The following is a 24,408-nucleotide window of genomic DNA, read 5'->3' as shown; positions in this document are numbered from 1 at the left end:
TGGACTTAGCCCATACTGCAGAGCCAATCATCAGAGATTATTCAAGTTATCTAAAATATTTAGAGGACATCAAACTGGATAAATCTCTTCAAGAAGTCTTCCAGGCAGAAAGGCCTGAAAGGTTTTGCTAAGCAAATACAGAAATCATGAATATTGAAATCAGTGCTTTTTATACTAATGTAAAAACAGTTCCTTGCATTTCATTCATTATGCTTTTTACACTTTAAATGCCAACACTGTTAACAACAGCTAACTGAAGTTATCATTTGTTACTATCGTGAAAAAGCAAATAAACCAACTGATAACGTTGTTGCATGTTATGGTCTATTATGTTTCATAAACCTAGAGTTAGAGTTAAGCATATTGTGTGAACATGGCCAATACTATGCGAAGTCTATCACAAGCGGGATGATCAACCCTTTCCTGGCAAACCAAGGTCGTTCCCAAATTCTTTTCAGCAAAACGGGCGGCGGGAAAGAGCTTTTGGTCTCAACCTTCTTAACCGAGAAAAAGGCGGATAACATTTCTCCGAACTAAGCAAACGACAACTCACACACCACCGGCCAAGCGACTAGCATGATGAGCATATTCAATCTGTTCCTTTTCTCCCCAAATCACCACCCTTTCAGCCCGCCGTTGGTTTGGTTTTCCTCCACACACCACAGCCAAGATGTACAGGCTGCTGCCCTCAAGAAGCCTCGTGCTTGTGCGGAGCGATCCGCGTTGCCTCGTTTCCAGCCCGGCCGCTCGTTGAATGACTCATAAACCCACCTCTGAATAAATCTATCGGCCGGAGCTTGCTGTCGTCACGTGTCTTCGTTACGGCAGGCAGGGCTGCCCAGGACTGTAGGTGGAATGGCCGTGCAAGCCAGTTGTCTCTACTCACACGTTAGGTCTGGCTAGCGACAAGGACGGAGGCGCAGGTGCAGACAGCTGCGGAGGGATCGGCACGCTTCCCGATCGCCGTCAAAGAAAAATCATGGGTCGAGACTCGACGGGCGAAGCCGCCGAGGGCTTGCTATCTGCCGCCCACGCGCAGTTCGAAGGGCGGCGGCATGACAGGGCGGAAGACCTCTACAGCCAATACATTCATTACTGCGCAAGCTCCGGCATGAGGTGATTGCGTGCCGGGACGCGCCTGTGGGGTCGTCGTCTGAACCAATGACGGGGCGGGGCTGCGGTCGCTGTCTTACCGAACTGCTTTGAGCTCTTCTGCTTGCCAGAATGATTATGTGCCCTCACGGTCTCTACTCCTAGCGATAGGTGGGCCACATGGAAAGATCGCCAGGAGAAGATCGATCTATTACTTGTCCTTTCAAGTCTCCCAACGGCGCGCTCATCGCCCCTGTAACTTGAGTCCATCCCTCTCGCTGCTGGTTGTCCTCTTTTCTTCTACCTTTCCCAGCATTACAGCCTTCTCCAGGAAGCTGGGTCTTCACATACTCCAACGTGTCCGAAGTAGGATAATTGGAGCCTGGTCCTTTGTCAGAATGGGAGGGGCATTTATAAAGGGGGAGCTGAGGAAGCAAAACAGCAATATTTTAAAAGGCGAAGATAGTGGCGTGAGCTTTTGCACACCGGAAGGGCAACCCTCACTTGGTCGAGATCGATGAACGTAGAGATGGGGGGAGAGGGCGCAGAACCAAAAGGCAACGGTGCTCAGTAATGCTTTGCAGCCTTTCTTTCCCCATCTGCTTCCCCCAGTTAGGTTGCGTTCCCGCCAGTCCTCGTCACAGCCATCCTGGCTGGCTGAGGAATCGTAGGAGAGCCGTGTAATTGCAGTTTAGACCCAAACCAGGAGTCGTCTGGTAGCATCTTTTCAGAGTACAAAATTTTTCTTTTTTGTTAACTTCATTTTGAGCAACCCTAAGCCCAAAAGCCCTTTTAAATTAACAATACTTGGTGATACATAAAAGATAAAAACATCCCATACTGTATATTGTTACATTAGTTTCAGGAAGAAAACTAGGAGAATTTTGGGATCTCTCATCTGTAGGGTTCAGCAGCAGCCTCAGGCACTGAAATAGGATAGAACGGAATACCAAGCCTGGCATTCGTTTTTTTCCCTATTGCTGTATGTGAGGCTGCTGCTGAAAAGTAAAGAATGTGGATTACATTTATGAAAATGGATTGACAGATTTAGATCCTTTACAAAGTCTAAACTTGGATTTAAACTTGGATAAACTTAAAGTTTATCCCAGGTTTCGATAAACTTTTCATGGCCTGTGAAATTGTCACAATTTGATTACTTAAAGTTTTCTGGCAAATTCAAATCTTCACTTGATCAACTGTATTGGGAAAGAAATTCCTGAACTGGCAGGCTGACTGCTGTAAGCTAGATACTTACAACTTGTTCACATTTTTACCTCCAAAAATATATATACCCAAATGAATGAATGATACACACACACACACATTTTTTGGATACATTGCCTTCTTTGGATTGCCTTTTATTTTACATATATTATTATTATATTTTATACGTGTATGTGTGTAAATTAAAAAAAATCCTCACGGTAGTGAACATACCTAATACTCCTGCCTCCTGTTTTTTCCCCACAACAACAACCCTGTGAGGTGGGTTGGGCTGAGAGAGTGTGACTGGCCCAAGATCACCCAGCCGGCTTTCATGCCCAAGGCGGGACTAGAACTCAGACTCCTGGACGCCTGGTGTCTTAACCACTAGACCGAACTGGCTCTCTTAGACCCTCTGTCCATCCCTCTCCCTCCACCTACCTACCTTGACTTTATCACAGCACACTATTCTCTTTTTGGGGTAACCAATGTTACCTAAATTGCAGAAACGGAGTAAGAAATAGCCAAAGAAATTAAAAGCAGGAGATTAAAAAAAGGTACAAAGCTGAATCTATTTAATGCCATGATCATCACCCAGTGGGTTGTTATATAGGAACCCCTGTCACTTCTCATGATTTTGATCAAACAAGGCTTCCATACAAAGCTTTTTGGTAAGATGAAGAGTAGACAAGGTAACGGTGGTGGCTGTATTGTGCTACATGCAGCGTGCTAATGGTATGGACAATATCTGTTAACGACAGCACGTTCTGGCCAGGATGCCACACATATAACCAAAGCCCGGTTTATCCCAAGCATGCTCACACTATTCTACACCAGCTAGGATCTCTAATCTAGAGGCTGCCTTGCAAGCCCAAATCCCACTAACTAGGAGTTACCTCGGGACGTTGTTTCATTTTATCTCAATGAGCATTTCATATTATAGTAGCTTTCTATGGTAATACAAAAATTTATAAATGAAGAAATTATAATAAAGCCTCTTTTTTTTTCCTTTAAGCAAACATCTCTGCCATGATCTGGCAACAGCACTTAACAACAGAGGACAAATTAAGTATTTGAGAGTTGAATTTTATGAAGCTATGGATGATTATACATCAGCTATAGAAGCTCAGCCAGATTTTGAGATCCCTTATTATAACAGAGGATTAATACTATATAGGCTAGGTATGCACGTAAGCTTTTATTCAATATTTAAATATTGCATTGCTATAATTGCTTTGTAATTGCTTTGACTAGTTTATCTTTAATAGAGCCTTGCAAATGCATTCCTTTCAGGAAACCTATTTCATTTTTTGAGAGCCATGTTAAGATTACAGGGAAGTTCTTGAGTAGTTGTTCATATAACTCTTTTATTTATATATTAAAACATTTAAATAATGCTTCCCAAAAATATCTCAGTGGTTTACAATATACTTAAAAATAACCACAACAAATGGAAATAAAATGGAATGGAAATAAAAGATAAATCAAGTGAACTTATTTGGGATGAAACTGAAATGAGGGAATGCTGGAAGGAGCATTTCAGAGATTTGTACAGTAATGGAGGCTTTGGTCCACCCCTTCCTCAAGAAGCTTTTGCTGGACCCCACAATTTCCATCCAGTATCTAACCTCCCCATTTTGGGGAAGGTGATTGAGAAGGTGGTTGCACTGCGCTTCAGTTAATGTAAGATATGTACATTAAAATAGATGGAAGGGGGGAACTGCTTCTATCTGTCATTCGTATAACATAATCTTTATGTTAAAAGAAATGTAGATTTCATAATTATTTTATGTGTTAGAAAAGCATGCACATTGTTGTGCTGTAATTTCAATAATGTGATCCATTTTTCAGCAAAATTGCTGGAGACAGAGAAAAATCAGGACTCAGTTCATTGCAATGTTTAATCAGAAGTTGTGCTTTGCTCAGTGGGGCCTACTTTTTAATAAACGTAGAGTATTTTAGCTTGAATAGTTTAATAATTTAGTAATATAAAAGACTCTTACTCTTTTTATATATAAAATAAGATGAAAGCATCCCTTGTTTCTCTCTCATATGCAGGAGTCTTTGATGAGGCCTTGAAGGATTTCAGGAAGGTGTTAGAGCTAAATCCTAAATTTGAAGATGCTTCTTTGAGTTTAAGGCAGACTCTCCTTGACAAAGAAGACAAGTTAAGAAGAGGTTATTAAAGTCTTGTGATAGAAGAAACAGGTTTTGAGATTGGAATATTTGGAAAATAAAGATGTAAATTTCCTGGGGGGTGGGGTTAGGGGTGTTACTTGTCAGTTTTGAATAGATCACTTTCTATATGATGTCATCCCTAATATATCAAACAATTGGCATGACTCCTTACAGCACTGATATGATAACTGTCCTGAAATGGTTGATTTTTATTATATAAAGATTTATTTATTCTGTAAACTAGTTTGGCCCCTATGTATACCTGGCAAGGTATATAAAACAAATTTGCTTGATAAACAGCTACTTCCTCAGTAGAATAATATTACACTGCATTAATAAGCAATATCAAAGGCATGAATTAGTGCAGAACTTCTACATGTTAACATTGGTGATTCTCCATAAAGTCTGGTAGTATTGATTGGCTTCAAAATAATCTGCAATATGTCAAGTTTTGGTTATTTCTACTCTCACTATGGACTGGTATTCTCATTCTATCCTCATAATTGAAATTAGGCTGAGAAATCACAGACTATGTAACTTGGGTTGCCCTGGGCAGATAAGTATTTTGACACTCAGCAAGTTTTTACGCACCCAACTCTAATTATTAGAGCTTACCATATGTGGTGCAATGAAATATTGTGTATTTCTTTATGTAATCCCAATAGTTCAATGAAAAATTAAACTTTTTTGAAAGATAATCTTGAAAACCTTTTAGTAGCAGATTTTAAATCTCAAATATGACCAACTCAAAAATGTGTATCTTCTGTTTTTAATTAACGAAACTTTTATTATTAGGGAGTTAAATGTGAAACATATTTTAACAATCCCAAGTAAAGCTGGCTATGGTAAATAAAACGGTATGGTTACATCTGTAAAAAAACAAAAAAGGAATATACAGTTAGTTCATTATAGATGCCAATGCTTGTAAGGTAAATAAATGAATGTACTATACACATTTGTCCTTGTGCAAGTTTTATTTCACCAAACTCAGTGATTAATGTATGGCTATACAGATTGATTAATCACCAGTTTGCAACTTTTAATTCATTAAATTCATTAAATTCTATTTTAACAGAAGTGCTGCCCTTCAAATGCTGCTTGTAAGCCGCAGGCTTAAAAACTTTGCCAGCGCTGGCATTCATTTTAAAGCAAGCTCTAAGCAAGATATCCTCTGCCTCCCCATTTTCCTGGGGAAACCTCCTGAGGTAGAGTAGGGACAGGGGCTGAGAAGTACAAGCAAAGTTGCAGAAGTGATCTGGGGATGTAAAGATGGTGCTACCTCTGCCACATCAAGTAAGGGTTGTAAAGAATGTCAAGTCATTTGCAGTAGAAATGGCCTTTGACTAGATTATTCCCTGATACCTCATTCTCTGATACCCCAAACTAACCATGGGATACCAAAGGTGTTACAGTTTTGGGCCATCCTCCTATGAAGCTAGTGCTTTATTTGATAAGCATCTATATACATTCTTTAAATTGTCCTTGATTGAATCCATTTTCTGAATAATATTTTATTAAACAGAATGGTGGATTGTTCTTGGTATTAAGAGGGACTTGGTTATGTTATAGTTTTTGTGTGGGACACTATTAAAACATTTACTCAAAATCAGATTATAGCATTGCTTCATATTAAAAAAAGACAATAATTGACTAAAGTTACATCTATAAAGGAGAAAGTTAAAGAATTACTTCTTTATGCAATACATCAATTTCCAGACCGACATCAACCTTTGGATTCTATTAAATATGAACTTAATAAGCTTGAAGCTTCCAACACTGATTTTTAAAAATTACATAAAACAAATTATATTTCTACATAATATAGTGTGAAACATATTTTGACACTCCCAATACACATATACATATTGGAATAAGGAAATAATATTGGGAAGAACCTAAATTATATAATAGTTCTTCACCAACAAAAAATGAGGTTTTTTGTTTTTTTTAAAGAGAAAGGGAGTTATACCAAATTTATCACAGGGTAAGATTACTAATTTTATGTTACTTTTGTCGCTTGATGAAATTGGCACTACAATTAAATCTACAAAAGCAAGGAAGATGCCTGGCCCTGATGCTTTTTTAGTCGATTGGTGTAAAAAGTACACTGGTTTTCTATTTCTTGTTTTACTAAAAGTGTATGGTAAAACTTCCATAAATTCCCTGCCTTTTGGTTTTAGTTTAATTTTGCCTAGTTTTAATGGGGCAAATATTGCATTTATTCCTGAACAGAATTCCACACCGTAGTCTAATTAATTACCTATTTCCTTGATAAATGTGCAAGCTAAGACTTTAAAAGTTACTTTGGCCATAGGTTTCAGGGTGTTGTTCCAGCTAAGGATCCTGAGGTTTCTGACAATATCAGATTTTTAACTGATGTTATTGCTCCAACTCAGATAGAATGCATCAATTTTAATTTCTTTGGACACAGGGAAAAACCTTGATAGGGTTTTTGAAAGCTTTTGAGATTTTTTGGATTCCCTCCAAAATTTGAATTTTGTACTAACATGATTTATTCAGCCCCTAAATCATGGCTTATTATTAATGGTATGCCTCTCCTTAAGAATAAGATTGCCCCACAGTCACGTATAGAATTAAGAATACTTAAATGCATGTATAATGTATAACACAAGAGTCCCTCTTTTGGGGGAGATGGGCGGTAATTAAATTTGAATAATAAATAATCATTGCAGCATTATCATACTAACTACAACAGTGATAGTCTAGTCTAGCAGTCTTGATTCCATCTATCATTCCCATCAATTCTTACAAGTTTTTTCAGCCTCCAAACCTACCTTATTTCCTTTGGTGTCCATTTCCTTAAATTGCTCATGCTGAAGGATAGAGACTGGTCCAGCTACTACATAACCATGATGATTAGGGTAAATTTCAGAATCCTGACCTGAAGCATTGTAAGAAGTATTAGTTAACGATTCATTGAATAAACAGGTACTGAGGAGGAACTTTAAAGAGAGCTCGTTGCCCTCTTAATATTTTAAATGATTTTGCCTGAGATGGGACAAGACAAATTACCTCACAATATATTAGTATCCATTCTATTAACGGGTAGCATCTCTCCAGCTTTCACTGGAAAACCTACCAAATGTTTTTCCAGGAGGACACGGTTTACAGGGAAGTCCACCACTAGGCACATGAAAGCAAGTGCCAGTTGTTGCTGTGCAGTGCAAATATACCTAAAACGGGGTTGAAAAGAAGATAACTAAGGAACAGAACCTTTGTCAGAAGTCCTATAATGTTATGGGAATATGCCCCAAAGCTTAGCAAGCTGAATTCCAATTGCTCTTATCTTCTATATAACTGATGCATTAAGAAATACCTTCAAGAAGAAAAGCTAGAATAGCTTGGATTTTATCCACATTTTCCTCTGAATATTTAGAATAGCAACATACGAAATGCCAGCATTTTGCTGCTTAAAAGCAAAAGAGCTGGTGACATCAATTAGCACGTAGATGACCAGAGAAAGATATTGTACTTAGACATTTCCACATGATGTTAGGCTAGGGCTTCAGTTGTATGACATTTATACTGACCTTTTAAAAAAACAGACCTAACCCCTCCATCAATTTCACTGTTTTCATTGAACATTAGTATCTTATTTGTACCACATATAATAAATACTTTTCACTTTGTATTAACATTTAGGACTGCTTAGTGTCTTTAAAATGAAGCAGTTTAATTTCTTCTATAGATATTTAACACTCAGAGCACTGCACACTGATTACTTCAACTCTGGAGGTCGGTCCCATCGTGTGATTTGGTTCATGTTTTAAACAGTCAGATCAGTAATACTGTACCTCTGTCAGAGGAAGAGTCAGATGCTGTATCCTCACCCTTTTGAAGTGATTAGGGTGTTTTATTCGATTGCTTGTCATTACTGGAGAGAAGATTACAGATCCATAGCTTTTGTTTTCACATCTATTTGGTAGGGTGAGAAAAACCCTGTTAGTCTATAGATTTAACCAAAATAATTGCAAATAATTCTGGGGTGCTACTTGCCCATTTACGATGAAGTTCCACTGAGGAATGCTGTTGATGTCTTCAGATTGCGCCATCCAGCAGTTTTCCAAAAATAGTTCAACATTAGGAGCTTCATCCTTTAATTCTACTTCAAAAAACAGAGGTTCCCATGAACGCTTGATAACTAGTGAATGATACTTATAAGCTTCCGTGAAGGATTCATCTGGGAAGAGGAAAAAAGGGAGAGCAGTGATAGATTTTTGGAACAATGCATATTCAGTTTTAGGCTTATCCATGATTTTCACTTACCTTTAGGAGACTCTTACCTTTGAACATATTTGCTTGGATATTCAGAACTTGCCTTGCTCTTATAAGGCCTATGGGACAAATTATAATGGCTGTCATAACTGCAATCACATATTTATAAGCCGCACATTTAAGAAAATTGCCTACCTTCCTTATTAGGCCAAGACATCATTGTGCCAGAACCAAAAGGTAATGTTCTAGATGAGGAGCCGTAGAACACAGCACTTTGCATCAGGGTCTCTTTGATCGGATAGTAGCACAAGATAGTCAGCCTGCAATAAAAATATTTTTTAAACTCCTGAACGTAAATGAAATCAGCCGTGATCTAGTTATTTTTACCTGTATTCTGGATCCCTTGTGATAATTGGTGGATTCCGTATTGGAAGGGTTTCTTTTTCAAAGGATATTTCATTTTCATAAATAAGGTGATCATCATCAAACTGTACCAGAGAAAGATATTATCAAACCTAATATATTTGATGAAAAGACCACTCCTATTTCTTTCTGGGCAGCCTTTTCTCAGTTCTGTACCTTTAGGGAAGTGCCACAAGTAGACACTTGAAACTGAAATAAAGCTTGGTCCTTTGTGTGCTTTTGAGGCCTACAGATATTATTCTTCAGTCTTGTTTTGCCCATGTCAATGGATGGAACTGTCTTCATGTGAGCCAATACGATTACAGTTCCATTAGGATAGCACACTGGAAAAATGGAAAAAGGCAATGAATTAGATGACAGAACATCTCCCTTACAGAGGCTGTATTCTCAGCTGAGAGTAGACCTTACCTATGAATTCTGAGGAATGAAAATTGCACCTAATGGAAAAGGTATTCAGGGTCTCTAGAGTGACCATTTTCTTCAAGACTAGATCAAATCTAGCTTGGATTCTCTCAAAGGACACTTCCTTAAAAAAAAAAAAAGCAAGAAGCGTATTTTAAGGATAATGTTTGCTTTGAAATTGCTTAAGTGTACCAAATGGCTGACTATTTAAGACAGACATGAGCAACGTTTTCTTGGCCAAGGGCTGCATTTCATTTCATTCATTTCACTTTAGGGGAAAACACTTGTCTAGCAATGCAATGATGTTGTTGGGAGTTGGGGTAGCAAACAAATTTGATAAATAAAAATATTGTCACCAGCTAGATGGGACTGACTCTTTTTGGCTTGGGGGTGGGGAGGGGGAAAGGCCAGAGGCTTTAAAAATAGAAATGATTAAATTTTGCTTTGTAGTGGCTTAACATATCTATTTCCAATCTTCTTTTTGCTAAAATAGCCATCACCCCCGCTCTGGCCCAAAGCTCTCCCTTTCCTGATTTCAGGCACAGCCATTTCTTTGGAAAACAAATAGACAGTTTTTGAATTATTCTTAGCTTGTAGTATCCAATTTGTGTTAAGGTTTTAAAGAATCCATCCAACTTGGCTGCTAATTATGGGGGCACTTTCAGACAGCATGCATTTCATTAATGGGAATGTCCATTAACGGGAAAGAATGCTTTAAACATTGTGCCTCTGTGGATGTGTATGGTGCAAGTGTTTTCCACTCAAGTTTATTAAAATGCAAGTTGACATAGATATAACCAACTGAAACCCTTATGATCAACTCATTTTTCTGCAGTTGGGTGACACTAGAAATATTACACTCTGTTTTACATCTTGGCCCAGGCATTTACTTAAAGAAAGCTCACGTCTCACAATGGTGAGGAAGAAATGGAAGAGTGGTTTATAAAAGAAAACCTTTTCTTGTATATTAACCATCCTGGTTAGTTTACTAGATTCAGTTCTCTAACTTGCCCACTGAGGAACCATGGCGGTTCTGATGTGTAAGAAACAGTCTCCTGTGAATCAAGCTGGACATATCCGTGTAGTTTTCTTGGCAACAGTGTAGAAGTGATTTCCTTTTCCTTCTAGGATTTTTTGTTTTTACTTTTCTGTCATTTTCTGATGGTTTCCCATCCCAATGCTGACCATGTCCAACCCTGCTTAGGTTTTTGAGATGAGCAAAGCAAACTAGGTGCTGCCACCTAGCAGGGCTCACTTGTAATATATACCTCATAGATCATCCCAGGAGCAAAGAGAGGCACTTGCAATACTAGATGAGTATCATTTGTAGTGATAAAATACCCATTTGTATGGGCAGTGCTCTGATTCAAAGGGGTATTGCCTACACAAAGGCTCCAGTACTGAAACAGGCCTGCAATTGTAACAGCTAAATATATATTCTCTTTGTCGCAGTATCCAATGCCTTCTGGTAATTCTGTAGGATAAAATAAGAAAATTAAATAAGTCACATTAAAGTAACTTCTACAAAAAAATGTCCCTTTAACAGATTTTTTAAAAAGTTTATGTCTAAAAAGATGGCTGTATTGGAGTTCCATAACTGGCAGGCTGATAAAATTGTGGAGTACTTTGGCCTGTAGTTGATGGTTTAGCTCATGACTGAGCATTCCATTGTACTGGAACAACAAGCACCACCACAACTAAATAACCAGAGACAAAAATGAAGACACCTACTGTACATAGCAGAAAATTAGAGGTAGGCCAAGCACTGCAGTTCTGAGAGTGATAGAACATCATAGCACCTGAGACTGCTATTGTACGGTTTGAGGGTTCTGCCTAACAACTGCAGTTAAGTTGTCGTTTGCTTGTCATTTCAAAGCAAAATGAAGTTTAGGACAAAGTTAGGCAAATTTTTCATGTTCTCAAGCTATTCAGATGGTCTCCGTACAGACTTCATTGCTCCCAATGGTTTAATTCCTGAAAGAGCCTTCTGTCCATTGTGCCTAAAAGTTAAGCTATCTAACAAATCACTGTTGGGTCAATACTGTCAGATAACTTACGAATATCTGCCAATACACATTCAATGTCTGCAGGATGGCGATACAGCTTCTCCTCAAGACCCACGTTCAGAGTGTAGATTACTTGGAGGTGATATCTAGTTTCATTTCTGTTCACATACTTAAACAACAAATTAAACCATGAAGTCCAATAGTTTTTGGCAGCACCCCTTTAACAGAAATCATGTTTAGGACAAAATTCTTTTTGAATGCATGTACATTAAATCATGAAGCAAGTGAGGGTTTGAGCAACTCTCTACTGGAATCTCTTCTTCATTTTAGGTGAGAAGTAAAAAAACCCTTGGGATTTTTATTTAGAAGTACAGAAACAGAAGCCTTTCGAAAAATAATTCAGCATTACACAACGCACGTCAGGAAAGCCAAGAGTGGGCAACCTTCAAGGCTTGGGCCTCAATTTAACCAGAAAATGAAAAGGTTGATTTGGAGACAATTTATGTGGCACTTCAAGGGTGGAAACAGAAGTGGTTTGCCTCCCATCCCTGTTCCTTTCCTTAATTTTGTAAAATCATCATCATTACCACCTGCCATAATTAGGCCAGTTGGCTTCTGAACTCCAACAGCATGATTTTGGTGTGGCATATTTATCTATGCATCTCAGAGGCCATGAGATGCCCAACTCAAGACAGAGCACTGCCTTTTATCTAATAAATACAAGAGTCTCCTACTGTTCCCAATCCAGTACCATCTTGAGTGGTCAAAGCAGAGAAGTGCATACCTATTTGCTACAGTTGTACATATTTACTACATGCCAATTAAAGACAGAAAACTTTTTTATAGAGGCAAATTTTCACCTCTATCTTCCTCCAGTAAATGTACATATAAGCAGACTTAGGGCATATCCATGCAGCAATGGTAATATGCGTTCCTCCCATCCTTGAGAGGGGAAGAAAGTATGTCATAGTACAAAAAGTGCTGCCACCACAGCCTTTCATTGCCCTGACAATGGAGCTGTTGCTGCTCTCATAGAAAGTAATACAAATTACTTGCACAGCAGTAATTGTTTCTCCTTATCCAGGATGGGGAAAAGGCAGGTCTATAATATTTGGTCTACTAATACCAGGGGACATGGAGAAAAAGAATTACAACTTGCTGTAGATGAAGGTTACCTTCCTGGCCAGTGAGTTTGGAGAAGGGCCTTCTTTCCTGCCACCTTACCTATCTTTTAGAGGCATTTGTACACAACTGAGGCCCTCATTTATACTGATAGTAGCATTTCCCTTCTCCCCTGTGCTTTTTCTGATACTGCAAAACAGCCATCCACAGTGTTGGGCATGTGTGTGTTTAAACCTTTATCCAACTTAATTTGGTAATCACCAAATCTGGTAATGGTCAATTGAAGTAACTATTTTGGCTCCTATTACCCAGGCTTATCTTCTACCCTTTACACAGGATCCTATCATAACAGGGCTATGCAGCTAATGCATGCTGGCTGGGGAATTATGAGAGTTGAAGTCCACTTATCAAAGTTGCCAAGGTTGAGAAACACTGGGCTAATGCGATAAAATGTAGATTTGCTCTTCCTAAACTTGTTATTTTTACTTAGGAATGGAAATGTTTATCTCCTAGCAGACCTGCATTTGATCCTATAATAAGGTTGGTATCCTCATGTCCAAGCCCCCTCCAAAAGGGAAAAAAAGGCTGTACCAGGAGCTGTCTGGCTCCTCTGGCAGTCAGAACAAAAATGGCTATGGAGGCAGAACCCTCCAGCTAGATGGGAAGTAGTGATTGTCAGAATCCACAATCAAAGAATTGATAAATCATTTGATCGTGTTCATCTGCCATGTTGAGCCAACGCATGTCAAGCACCAGAAGGGAGGGGGATCCAACAGGAATGTGAAAGTATGGTGTTTGGGCTAATGATGAGAGTCAAGGTTGTATCAACTGAAGACATCTGGACTTGGCATGCAGGCCTGTTGGAGCTAGGGGGGAAGGAATGTGAGGGGGAATTCTGGCTTGCCTGCTTGCTTTTAATTAGGTAGCTTAGGCGGGAATCTTTAGTCATGGCTTTTTCCTTTGTTCTGTACACATCTTCAATAAATCTGAATTCTGCATTTCAACTGATGCATGAGTCAGACCATTATCGGGACAAGTGTGTCAGATTCTTACAGTGATCCTACAGCAACTGGAGCCCTGCAGACTGCCAGTCTCCTAAGGCTACTCCTCCATGAACACTGGAACATCTGCCCAAATAGCAGGGGAAACACCACTTTCAAGCCAAGACACCTCAGTTTGGCTTCAGTCCGACTCAGCAGTGGGCTGGTGGCAATATGGAGGCTTCATGGTGGGGTCATGTCCTCAGCAAACTATATGTGGGCATCTTTATGCCACAGCAACAAGGATGTGTAGATGAGACAGTAAATGGAATGTTTTTGTAGCTTCTTTCTTCTTTGTGTTAGTAGTATATTCACTATGTTAGTTCAATGAGGGGATCTGAAGTGAGGACCCCCCCCCCAACACATACACTGCCACAGCATCTTACTTCTTTTAGGACATTGGGGTCGTCAAAAGGCACTTCCAGTTCAAAACCTCTTGTTCCATTGGGGAAGGGAATATCGGAGACCCTGTAGCCTTTTGATTCTGCTTCCTTGAGAGAGAAAGTCACATCTCCTACTGTAAGAGTCACCAGACTGACATCAGGAAGAAAGACCCCCAAGAATACGTCGAATATTCGTGTTTCTGGAATTGTATCTATGTAAATAAGAAGGATTTGTTATTGGGAAAATTGTAAACACAAGAACTTGGTTATTCCCTGGAAATAATGCTTTTGTAATAATCTACCTGTTGAAAATAAAGCCGAACAAAGTATTTGTCACTGATCCACCTCCTTTTTGGAATGCACTGAAGAAGCACCCAGCAACACTCAGCCTAGTCTTTCTTCAATTCTGAAACTCAAAGTCTGTAAGATCTCTGCATGCTTTGTTTAAGGTCAAGATTAGACCTGCATATTTAACCAACCCCTTTAGTTATTTTAATGGCTTTGCTAGATTTCTAAAGGGAAGCACAAAATCTGTGTTTAACAGGGTAACAAAGTGTACATTACAGCAACTGCATCTCTTCTTTAGACTAACAAGCAGACACCTTCTGTCTGATTCCATATGTAGCCACACAAACTTACTATTGATTACGGTTGGTATTCGAGGCAGGAAGGGTATAGTAATTGGTTTAATCACAATGTACTTGGTGAGCTGCCAATCTGTATCCATCCAAGTATGTTCCATCAATAGATCAATACTGTAGGTCACTCCATGGACACCATTAGATACTGTGCTCTGGGAAAAAGACAAACTAGATCTATTAAGTGTTGTTGAATATTAAAAAAAGTTTTGTTTTAATCAGTTCACACTGAGCTCCAATATGTTACCTTTCATATCACACACTTGCCCTGATATCCCCCTCTGTACTGTATACATATAGTAGAGCTTACATTTACCTGAAGTCTGCCCCTAGGGGCTCCAATTGGGATAGTTACTCCAATATGTGTGATGTTACGTTCCAGTGTGTAGTTGAGCTTCTCAGGGTTCTCTATTTTTTCCCCATTGACTCCCACTGATACATTAAGGGATGTGAAAGTGGATTCTTGAAGGACCAGTCTAGGGATAATAGTTGGTACAGTCCATATTATGGAAGCATCTGTGAAGCTGGCACCATCTGTTGATTTATAGCAGTTGTAAGTTTCAGATCATTGCTGAATAACAATCAAGATTTTGCATACTATTGCTAGCAGGCAATGTTTTAACATTTATGAACCACCTTGCCAGACTCCCTGTGCACAAGCCACCTGGATCTCATTTTAAGATTTATTATTTCAACATACAAATTCTTTCTTGTGCACTTGCAGGTATAATTGGCAGAAAATACTGCTTGCTAGAAGGTTCTGGTTGTATGAACATTCAATAACTTCCCTCACTGAATAAACCATGAATTTTCATGATAGGAGGAGAAAAATACTTGCCAACTGGGCATGATACAGTGGTATCAATCAGCAGAAGTAGCCATCTTTGTTGGTACCTTGATCTGGAGGTGATTGTGCTCATAGTGACCCCGTTAACCTGTGAAAAATGGATGGTAAAAGTTTTACTTGACCAGCTGAAGAATGAGATACCTTATAATGTCTACCATTTGGGGGCAGGGGGGAACAACTTACCACTGTATTTTCAGTTTCACTTGTGGAGTATGGAGAGCGGAGGAACACTCTTGCCAGTGTATTATTGAAGCTGTAGCCTAACTTGTCAGCATCACTCACTCCTGTTGTTTTTGTCCCTGATGGAGAATTGAACATCAACTTCCACATCTGATACATAACCTTTTGTGCCTGGAGGGGGAAAAGTGATGAGGGCAATAAGAATTTTTAAACTGCAGAACAGCAGAAAGGTTACTTGACAAGCATGCAGAATTCTGCAATTTCAATAAGACCTAGGAGTTGTTAGCTGTGTGAGGTAGTCCAGACAAGCAGCCCACCCAGAAGTACTAGCTCTAACTTTATTGTAAGGTTACATTAACAGAGTCTTGCAAGTCTGAAAGTACATCTCTCTCCCCTCGCCTTTACAATCCAAGAAACTAGGGAGGGTCCCATCTTAGATGTTTGCCACACCCTGTTGCTTCTGCGGGCTAAGCCACCTCTTATCTGACCATTGTCTAGTTTGCGGCTCTTCCTCCTGTCTCCCAAGGTCATTCCCACATACTATTACAGGAGTTAAAGGGAGTTAGTATGCACTGTACAGGTCCTTCTTTTTAGCCCTGATATCTTGGGCTAGGTAAGCTTTTGACCACCTAGTGACTTAATGTGTTAGTATTGAAACCCCCCAAAACTCCGGTTAGCATGGTCAGTTATGGAAGTTGCAAGCCAAACATATGTAGAAGGATTGGACTGGGAACTCCTGGGCTAAATACAGTCTCACAAACACATTCTGGAAAAGTATGTGTGGAGATAAAAATATCCTACAGAGAAAAAATATACTTATTCTTCAATTTATAAACCTTACTCAAAAATAGATACGTGCTGGATTTCTAACTCACTGTTAACTAATCTCATAGATATGGAATTTGTAGCTCCTACACGTGCAGGTCATAACCCAGTAATTTTAAGATTAAACTGAGGAACCTCCAGACCAAAGAAGTGGAGATTTAGCAAACTCTTACTACTGTAAGAGGATACCAACAGAGACTCAATAACTTCTTCCAAATCAATTTCACTTCTGATATTCCTTTGTCTACCTTTTGGGGCTCTAGCAAAGCACTTATAAGAAGATGGTTTATCTCTCTGGCATCACAGAAAGAAAGCTTTGCAAAAACAGAAGGGCATAACAGTTAATGCACTGAAGTAATTAGTATTAAGACACAAGCGTGGCCCAATTTTGGACTTAGAACAAAACAAAGCAATTTGTAATCAGTTTACAATGGAAGCTTTAATGGAAGTAAATGAAGCTTATTGTAATTTTGGTCTGAACTTGTGTGAGGTATTAATTCAGCCACTCGTAAAGGAATTCCCAGGGAGCGGCGACCAATGGTACCTCTCCTATCTTTTAGCTGACCATAAAAGCACCATCACCTATAATGATGCCAAATTCTGCCTCGCTGCTACAAGAGTGAGGCAAACAAATCCCATCCAACAAAACTGCATGCCTTTGATACCTTTATGATGGTGCCGGTTTGATATGAATTTGTATTACAGTTTTATTTGTATCTATTCATTTTTACATGTATGCTTATAATGGCTTTTATTGTATTTTATTTCATATTTGATATGGTCAAAAGACTAAATAAAGTATCTATCTTTAACTCATATAACTTATTTTAATTGCCACCTTTAATGTATGTTTTATGTATTTTATGTGTATTTGTGTGTGTGTATGTGTGTGTGTATGTGTGTGTGTATGTGTGTGTATATATATATATATATATATATATATATATATATATATATATATATATATATATATACATACACAGAATGTGTGTGTATATATATGTACAGATGTTGGCCAAAGACCTTAATAAAGGCTTACCTTCCTTACCAAGGTTATATAATTACTACTCAATATAACGTTAATAAGAGATATCAAGCAGAATACACTGAACTGTTTTCACGATATTAAAAAAAAGTATGAATTGTTGAGCTTAATAGCAGAATCTCCACTATATTATTACTGTATTTATAATTGTTAAAAATAGAAAAGAACAAAAAAAAAGGAAAAAACAGCCCTAAAAATAATATAGATAAGTATTTAATTTCTGACTCCCCCTGTCTTGGTTCTCCAACCAATTTATAGTATCTAAACGATGAACTCTTTTGAGACTTCCTCTTTGGAAAGGCGAGAACGGTCTGACTGGTTTCAGTATCTTCAGATAAACAGTATAATTTTTAAAGGATTATAAAGAGAAGGGGAACGCTGAAAGACTTGATTAGATTTCAAAACTTTATAACACAAAATTTGGAGCATTTGGTAGGTTTCATTTATAAGCAGTTGATGGAATATGAACATGAAACCAAACAAGTTAAAGACTATAGGATTAAATGGGGGCAGAATTCAGATATACTTATTTATATGCCACAATGGGAATTTCAGTGGAATAACAACATTAAATTCATCTTGAATATCATATTTATAGAAAACTGGTATGTTTTTCCAGTAGTGCATTGCTCCAAACATTGATTGCTGAAGTGGAGAGTTCCTTTTCTAGAAATCACTGGAAATGTAATAAGCAGGTGGGATTGTTTTTTTCATATTTGGTGGCAATGATGTAAAGCTCAACAATTTTGGGAAATGATTTATAATAGAATGAAACAAATTCTAAAAGCTTTCCTTTCCAATCTTTTTTAAAAAGTAGATATTACTAATCTTGTACCCCCACAAGGTATACTAAACTAGGATTGAACATGGTAAATGCTGCAAGGATACTCAAAGCTTTTTTTTTTTTTGCGAAGTATGCAATGTTGATTCTGCAGAAGAATGGATAATTAAGTTGTGGGAGTATATTGTGATGTCCAAAATAAATTTGTACTTCAAAAGCAAATCTGACAATAGAATTTAAGTCTATCTGGAAGCCATTTGTGGATAATTCTATATATGAGCTTGGATCATATACGAAGTTTGGGTTTCTCTTAACATAAAGTCTTAATATTCTAACTTTCAATAATCTGCTAAATAAACAAGAACTTTCACTGTTTGGACAGAAATTACTGTAATTCCTAATTGTATTTTATGATTTATACTGTGATGATTATTGCTGTTGACATTTATATATTGGATTTTAACAACGATCTACAGCTTTTAAAACAGTGTCATATATTTAGTTCTGTAAAAGTAATTATATACTGAAAATCCTTTAACAAATTTACCTATTTAATTCTATGATGCTTGTGAATTCCCTTTGTGGTTTATTTTTCTCTTTCCTGGCCATTTTTTTCTTTTGTGTTTTCCTTTTTTTCATTAAAAAAAGTTTAAGAAAAAAAATGAAGAAAAGAAAAGTAGCAATTCTTAGAGTACCAGCAAAAATCATTGAGTCCCATAAGCATGGGCAGCATAGACTTTTCTATGCAAGCGTTACCCTTGAGAGTAAACTGCTAACTTCTAATCTAGCCAAAACTGGGGTGGGTGTGTGGGATTGCATCTCCCCTTTGAGTGGAATTAAAATGAATCAATTTGTTTTTGTTTATAAATTACCGTAAGTCATCCTGGGTGGGAAAGGTATTTAATTAAATGATATTCCTACTGTACCTCTGGTAGAGCTGACATCCATTCTGCTGTCTTAGCCTCTGAAATCCCTGGAATATCAGTCTTCACTGACACCTTGAAATGGAATTAGATATTTTTCAATAGAGAATCCAGCAGGGTTATTAAAAAATCCAGATTTGTTCTAATTCTTGTTTTAGTGAAATTAAAATTACTAATATTTTCCTATTCATATTTAAAATGGAAAGACAAAATACCTATCTGCCCAAATACTAGATATAAGGCAATAGCAGCAAAAATAGAGCCAGTGAATCATTGTTGTCATGGCTTCATTTTGTCTTTAACAGATTGCCTATATTCTTTAATGGGCATATTGCATTTTGACCCATATCTTACCTCCATGTAATTCTCTTCACACAGAATTTCCCTTGGAGCCCATGAGGAATAAGAGCAGTGCATGGGATGCTGGTAAATTGTAGCTGCCCTCAGGTCTTCAAATAATGACACTTGGATGTTTACAGTGAGAGAGAACTTTTCATCTTTCTGCAATCGTTGAAAAGAGCATTTGTAATGTAACTGGTAGGAACACTGCATTTAGCAATGGGGAATGCATCCTGTCACCATGTTCTTGAGAAAGCCAGCATTTAGATCTTTATAGCTTTACTGGTTTGTACACAGTCTTGTTACCTTGTGAGCAAAAGAAATGCATTCCCAAAGAGAGAGAAATAACCTTCGCATTGTAGCCTCCCACCACCTTCAAATCTGTGGAACTGCTCAAAGAGTTTTGGGAGTGAGGAACATAAAGGGGGAGTTCTGTTATATGAATAGTAGTTTTCCTGTAGCTAACTGGATCAAACCCACTGCATTTTAGATTGCTTAGGTTATTGTAGCCTGCCTCTTCATGCATGAGGGGATTGATATGCAGCCTTTACAAAAATTTGTCACAGTCAGCAGATACTGATCCTTCACTGGAGCACAGTGCTTTGTGCTCTCTTGCAAAACATACCAAACAATGCTTTTTACAAGCATGTTTTATGTCTGTGCCTGTTCCCAGCTTCCCCCCCCTTGCACTAGTGCCTAAAGCACAAAAAGTAAAACACAACTTAAAATATATTAAAATCCTATAAAAACAGAAACTCCCAACAGACCCTAATTAGCCCAAATCATTCTATGCAGTTCTGCATAAATAATACACTGGCACACTTGGTTTTTTTTCCCCCCAGCATATGTATCTGCTCCAGATCAGCAAACCTATCTCTAGAACATACTGTGTTTAGGGTAGGAGTTCACAAAGATGATCATCAAATTATCAGTCACAACCATTAGTTGTAATGGTTGCCTAATCCCAAATACTCAGTCTCACAAGCTCGGGCTTAAAGATAACTGATTTATTAAAGGGATAGTATGCAAATACAGAGAAAGCTGAGAATGAGCAAAAGCGCGCCAAATACAAACTTAAAAGCCTTGCCTTCAATCCAGTCCCGCCCCAAGCACCCGTCAGCAAGCACCCCCTCCCAGGTGCTAGCAACCGTTACACGCGCCTGGGAAAGTAACCTTGAATAGGATTGCAAACCCAAACATACATTCCAAAGTCCCAAAACAAAGCAGAGCGCACGAATGGAAAATACCAGCAAAGAGCAAGCCGGGTATACACGGAAAAACGGTTTGACATGTGAAACGTTACGATGTTAACAGAACATTGAAACGGGGAACATGACACATGCACACACTTACCCCATGCCCTCTTTCCTTGGCCTCCCTGCGATCACACACACACATGCACATATCGTGTGCTCTCTTTCCATGGCCTCCCTGTGATCTCACAGACAATAGCCCATGCCCTCTTTCCACAGCCTCCCTGCAATCACACATACACAAGCACGTACTCCACACCCTCCTTCTACAGCCTCCCCATGATCGCACCCACCCCGCATCCTCTCTTCTTGGCCTCCCTGCAATCACACACACCCCACACCCCACATGTTAACAGAACATTGAAACGGGGAACATGACATTAGTTTAATTTTCATATCGACATGTCTCTGTTGGGCTCTGGTACAAGACAAGTGTCTCTCTGCATGACACTTGCTGTTTTACAAACTAAGGGGGCCTCATATTCTTAAAATAGCAGGAGGTAAGAAAGCCAAAATAAAAACCACAAATGCTCTGTCTCATCATTAGTTGAACATAGTTGAGTCTCAGCTCTGTTTAACTGTATTAAACCTATTAAATTCAGCCTCTATGTTTACCTTTCTAGCTCCCTTCAGTGCTAGAGATCCTGATGTTGCCCATGTCAAAAGCAGATACTTCAGTTTAAAATGAGAGATTATCTTTAAAATAATTTTGTATAAAAATGATCAAAAGGGTCGATATTCTCTGACTAGCCGTTTGATATATTCATCTGTCACCCAGACCAATGCTTTATTTATTTAGTCCTGCTTAGAGTGCGTTAGTTTTTCCTATTCTGCTGTTCTGGGGATGATACCTCACTGAACATTACCTGGGCTCACCTCATTTATAACATGGCAGCCAAGGAAAGATGCCCGGAAGATAGGGTTTCCCCACACATCCTTTGACAGAGTATAGCCACAACGAGCTCCCAACATCTGGTCGACCAAGAATGGGACACCAGATGGATCTAGAGGCATAGAAAAGAGACAAGCTACCACAGCAGCTAGCCTAACCCAGCATTCCAACAGGACAAGCAGCAGCATTTTCTTCAATGGATAGAAAATAAAATGTAGCTCTCAGGTGGTACAGAACTTTAAGTCTCAATATTCCCCACCGTTGATCCTGATGACTGAATGGTTGGGACTTAGGTTCAGGAACAACTGAGATTCTCAGATTCCTAATACCTGCTTTATGGAACTCCATCATGACTCAAAATAATGAACCACCTATTCCTTACTATTTCATGACATTCTTTAAATACTGGCTTAAAATGCAATGCTTATGGGTGTGCTTTGGTTTTTGTTTTTCCCTCCTAAAGTATTACAAGTAGTTGTCCCTTAATGACCACTCTTTCAGCCAATGTTCAAAGTTAACGATGGCACTCAGTGAGGAACTTAAGACCAGTCCTTGTAGCTGCAGCTGTTGCAGAGTCCCCACAGTCACATGATCATGATTCAGGCACTTGGAAACCAGCCCACAACTATGAATCATGGTCATGCAATCGCCATTTGCAACCTTCACTCTAGGCTTGTGACAAGCAAAGTCAATGGGGAAGCTAGCAGGAGGTTGCAAATGGCAATCACATGACATTGTGCTTAATGACCACATGGGATTCACTTAACAGCAGTAACCAGAATTGCTGTTGTAAGTCAATGCAGTCAGGTAACATCTTGCTTTATGACTGCATCACTTAGCAACCAAGTTGCTGGTCCCAATTACTGTTGGTGAGGACTACCTGTATTTAAACATCCTTAGTTCCAATTTTATTGCTGTTTGGTCACTGTGTTAGGCAAGCAGTTCTCGGGGGAAAAAAAATCTAAGTTTTAAGATGCCTGATTACAATTCTAAGTCTTTCACTACCAGTTTAAAGTTTGAACATTAGCAATGTTAATTCCAGTGCTCTGTACCCCATGGCATATCTGATATAGGTTTCTGTGGCAGCCTCAGCGACTGGAAAATGACAGTAGGCATGTAGTGATGTCAAGACACAAATCCCACCTTTATGTATGTGACCCAGTATCTGACCCAAGGAGGTAAGTCATAGTATTTGCATTAAATCATTTCTATCCCACCTCCCCTATATCTATGATCCCCTAGACACTCCTCAAATTAACATCATGATTGATTGATCTATCTGAATTGCAATGCTAAACACTTTTTTCACAGTAACATTCATTTCAATAAAACTTTACTTTGAAAATACTAAGTTCTCGATCAAGCTGTGCCTAAGTGCCTGATCAAGTATAGACTGAGGCAATATTCTGTTTAACATTTCACATGGATAGCTCACCAATTACTTCTATTTTGAAAAACTTCTTCTGAAGAAAGGACTTGTCTAGCTTCATCCAAAATATGCTGGAGAAACAGGTACTTTCTATAAAATCTAGAAAAGGGTTGAGGAAGATTAGTTACAACAGTCATAATCGGGTCACAGCATTCTTCAGCTGCTAAAGAGTAGAAGTCAAAGCTGCAACATTTTGTTGCCTGAGGCAGCTGTGGATCTGCCACATCCTAAGCCTCAAATCCTTAACTTGACAGAGAGCTTAATGCTGTTTCCAACACTGGCAACAGAGCAGCACTCTTCACTGCTTCTAAGGGCTGCAGCCTCTTCTGGGACATGCAGGATGTGCCATGCAGCACACAGTTCTCTCCTCTAACAAAGGGGAAGAGCTGGGGAAGGTCTCAGGAGAAATGGGGGTTGGGGAGCAGGATTGGCACTTCTGTCCCCTGAATACCACCAGATGCCTCATGTTGACTAATGGTAGCTCTGGTCCTGATTACACTAGGAAGCTGCAGACACCACTTCACCAACCTGGAGGACTTACTGCTTCTTGCGTCCAACCTATTCCACACTGCAGTAAAAGAAGCAACAGCAACATTCTGTGTGAGAGAGAAGAATGCGTGTGTGTGTGCATCCCCCACACATGCATATACAGACACAAAGATGCTTATGTCTATATAATGAACAAATCAGAAAAGGAAGGAAAATAAAATTCCTGCTAAAACCACTTTACCTGCATAACACCTTTTCTACCGTCCCCATGCTTTCACAGGATCGTAGTCAAGCAAAGGATGGCACACTCAATACTGTAAACTCTTTTTACAGCACAGCTCTTCCCTAACACAAAACAGATAATGGGAAAGAGACGAACTAGAAAGAAAAAAAAAGTGTATCCTTTATCAGGAAGAAGGAAAAAATGGTTTGCCACATCTCTAAATGAGGAGCAGGTGTTCTAGCAGCCATTTGCTCATCATTGGAAAGAGATGTTGCTTGTTTGGATTGAATCTCCTGTGGACTTTTTAGACCAAAGGTCTTGGCATACTTCCTAGCATGACGGACCCATTGATAAGCTACTCCATAATTGTAGTTTGGATCACAGATTTATTATTTGAAAACATCAATTACCTTATCTATCTTCCACAAGGATAATCTTCCCTTCTCTCCTGTGCCTTTA

The 24,408-nt window shown here is 38.8% G+C and overlaps 2 protein-coding genes across 2 annotated transcripts; one reads left to right on the top strand and one right to left on the bottom strand.

The window, feature by feature from the left end:
- The first annotated feature begins 854 nt into the window (after positions 1 to 854).
- On the top strand, positions 855 to 5,424 carry TTC32 (tetratricopeptide repeat domain 32). The gene is made up of 3 exons (XM_063314898.1): positions 855 to 1,116; positions 3,311 to 3,477; positions 4,354 to 5,424. Exons 1-3 carry the CDS (start codon positions 980 to 982, stop codon positions 4,479 to 4,481), a joined length of 432 nt encoding a protein of 143 aa, XP_063170968.1. The 5' UTR covers positions 855 to 979; the 3' UTR covers positions 4,482 to 5,424.
- Positions 5,240 to 24,100, bottom strand: LOC134494083 (uncharacterized). The gene is made up of 22 exons (XM_063299047.1): positions 23,968 to 24,100; positions 23,766 to 23,833; positions 23,244 to 23,336; positions 21,793 to 21,920; positions 19,679 to 19,825; positions 19,328 to 19,399; positions 15,754 to 15,921; positions 15,517 to 15,658; positions 15,040 to 15,257; positions 14,725 to 14,878; positions 14,089 to 14,297; positions 11,592 to 11,709; positions 10,803 to 11,008; positions 9,541 to 9,658; positions 9,289 to 9,455; positions 9,097 to 9,197; positions 8,905 to 9,029; positions 8,778 to 8,828; positions 8,289 to 8,674; positions 7,574 to 7,667; positions 7,269 to 7,375; positions 5,240 to 5,342 (listed from the first exon to the last, which is right to left on the bottom strand). The coding sequence occupies exons 1-19, from the start codon at positions 23,994 to 23,996 to the stop codon at positions 8,442 to 8,444; spliced, it is 2,547 nt and encodes an 848-aa protein (XP_063155117.1). The 5' UTR covers positions 23,997 to 24,100; the 3' UTR covers positions 5,240 to 5,342; positions 7,269 to 7,375; positions 7,574 to 7,667; positions 8,289 to 8,441.
- Positions 24,101 to 24,408: the final 308 nt, after the last annotated feature.

Source organism: Candoia aspera, chromosome 1 (genome assembly GCF_035149785.1).
Source record: "Candoia aspera isolate rCanAsp1 chromosome 1, rCanAsp1.hap2, whole genome shotgun sequence".
In the NCBI taxonomy this organism is placed as follows: Eukaryota; Metazoa; Chordata; class Lepidosauria; order Squamata; family Boidae; genus Candoia; species Candoia aspera.
Note: the sequence above shows the minus strand (reverse complement) of the source record. Positions and strands in the feature narration are given on the sequence as shown.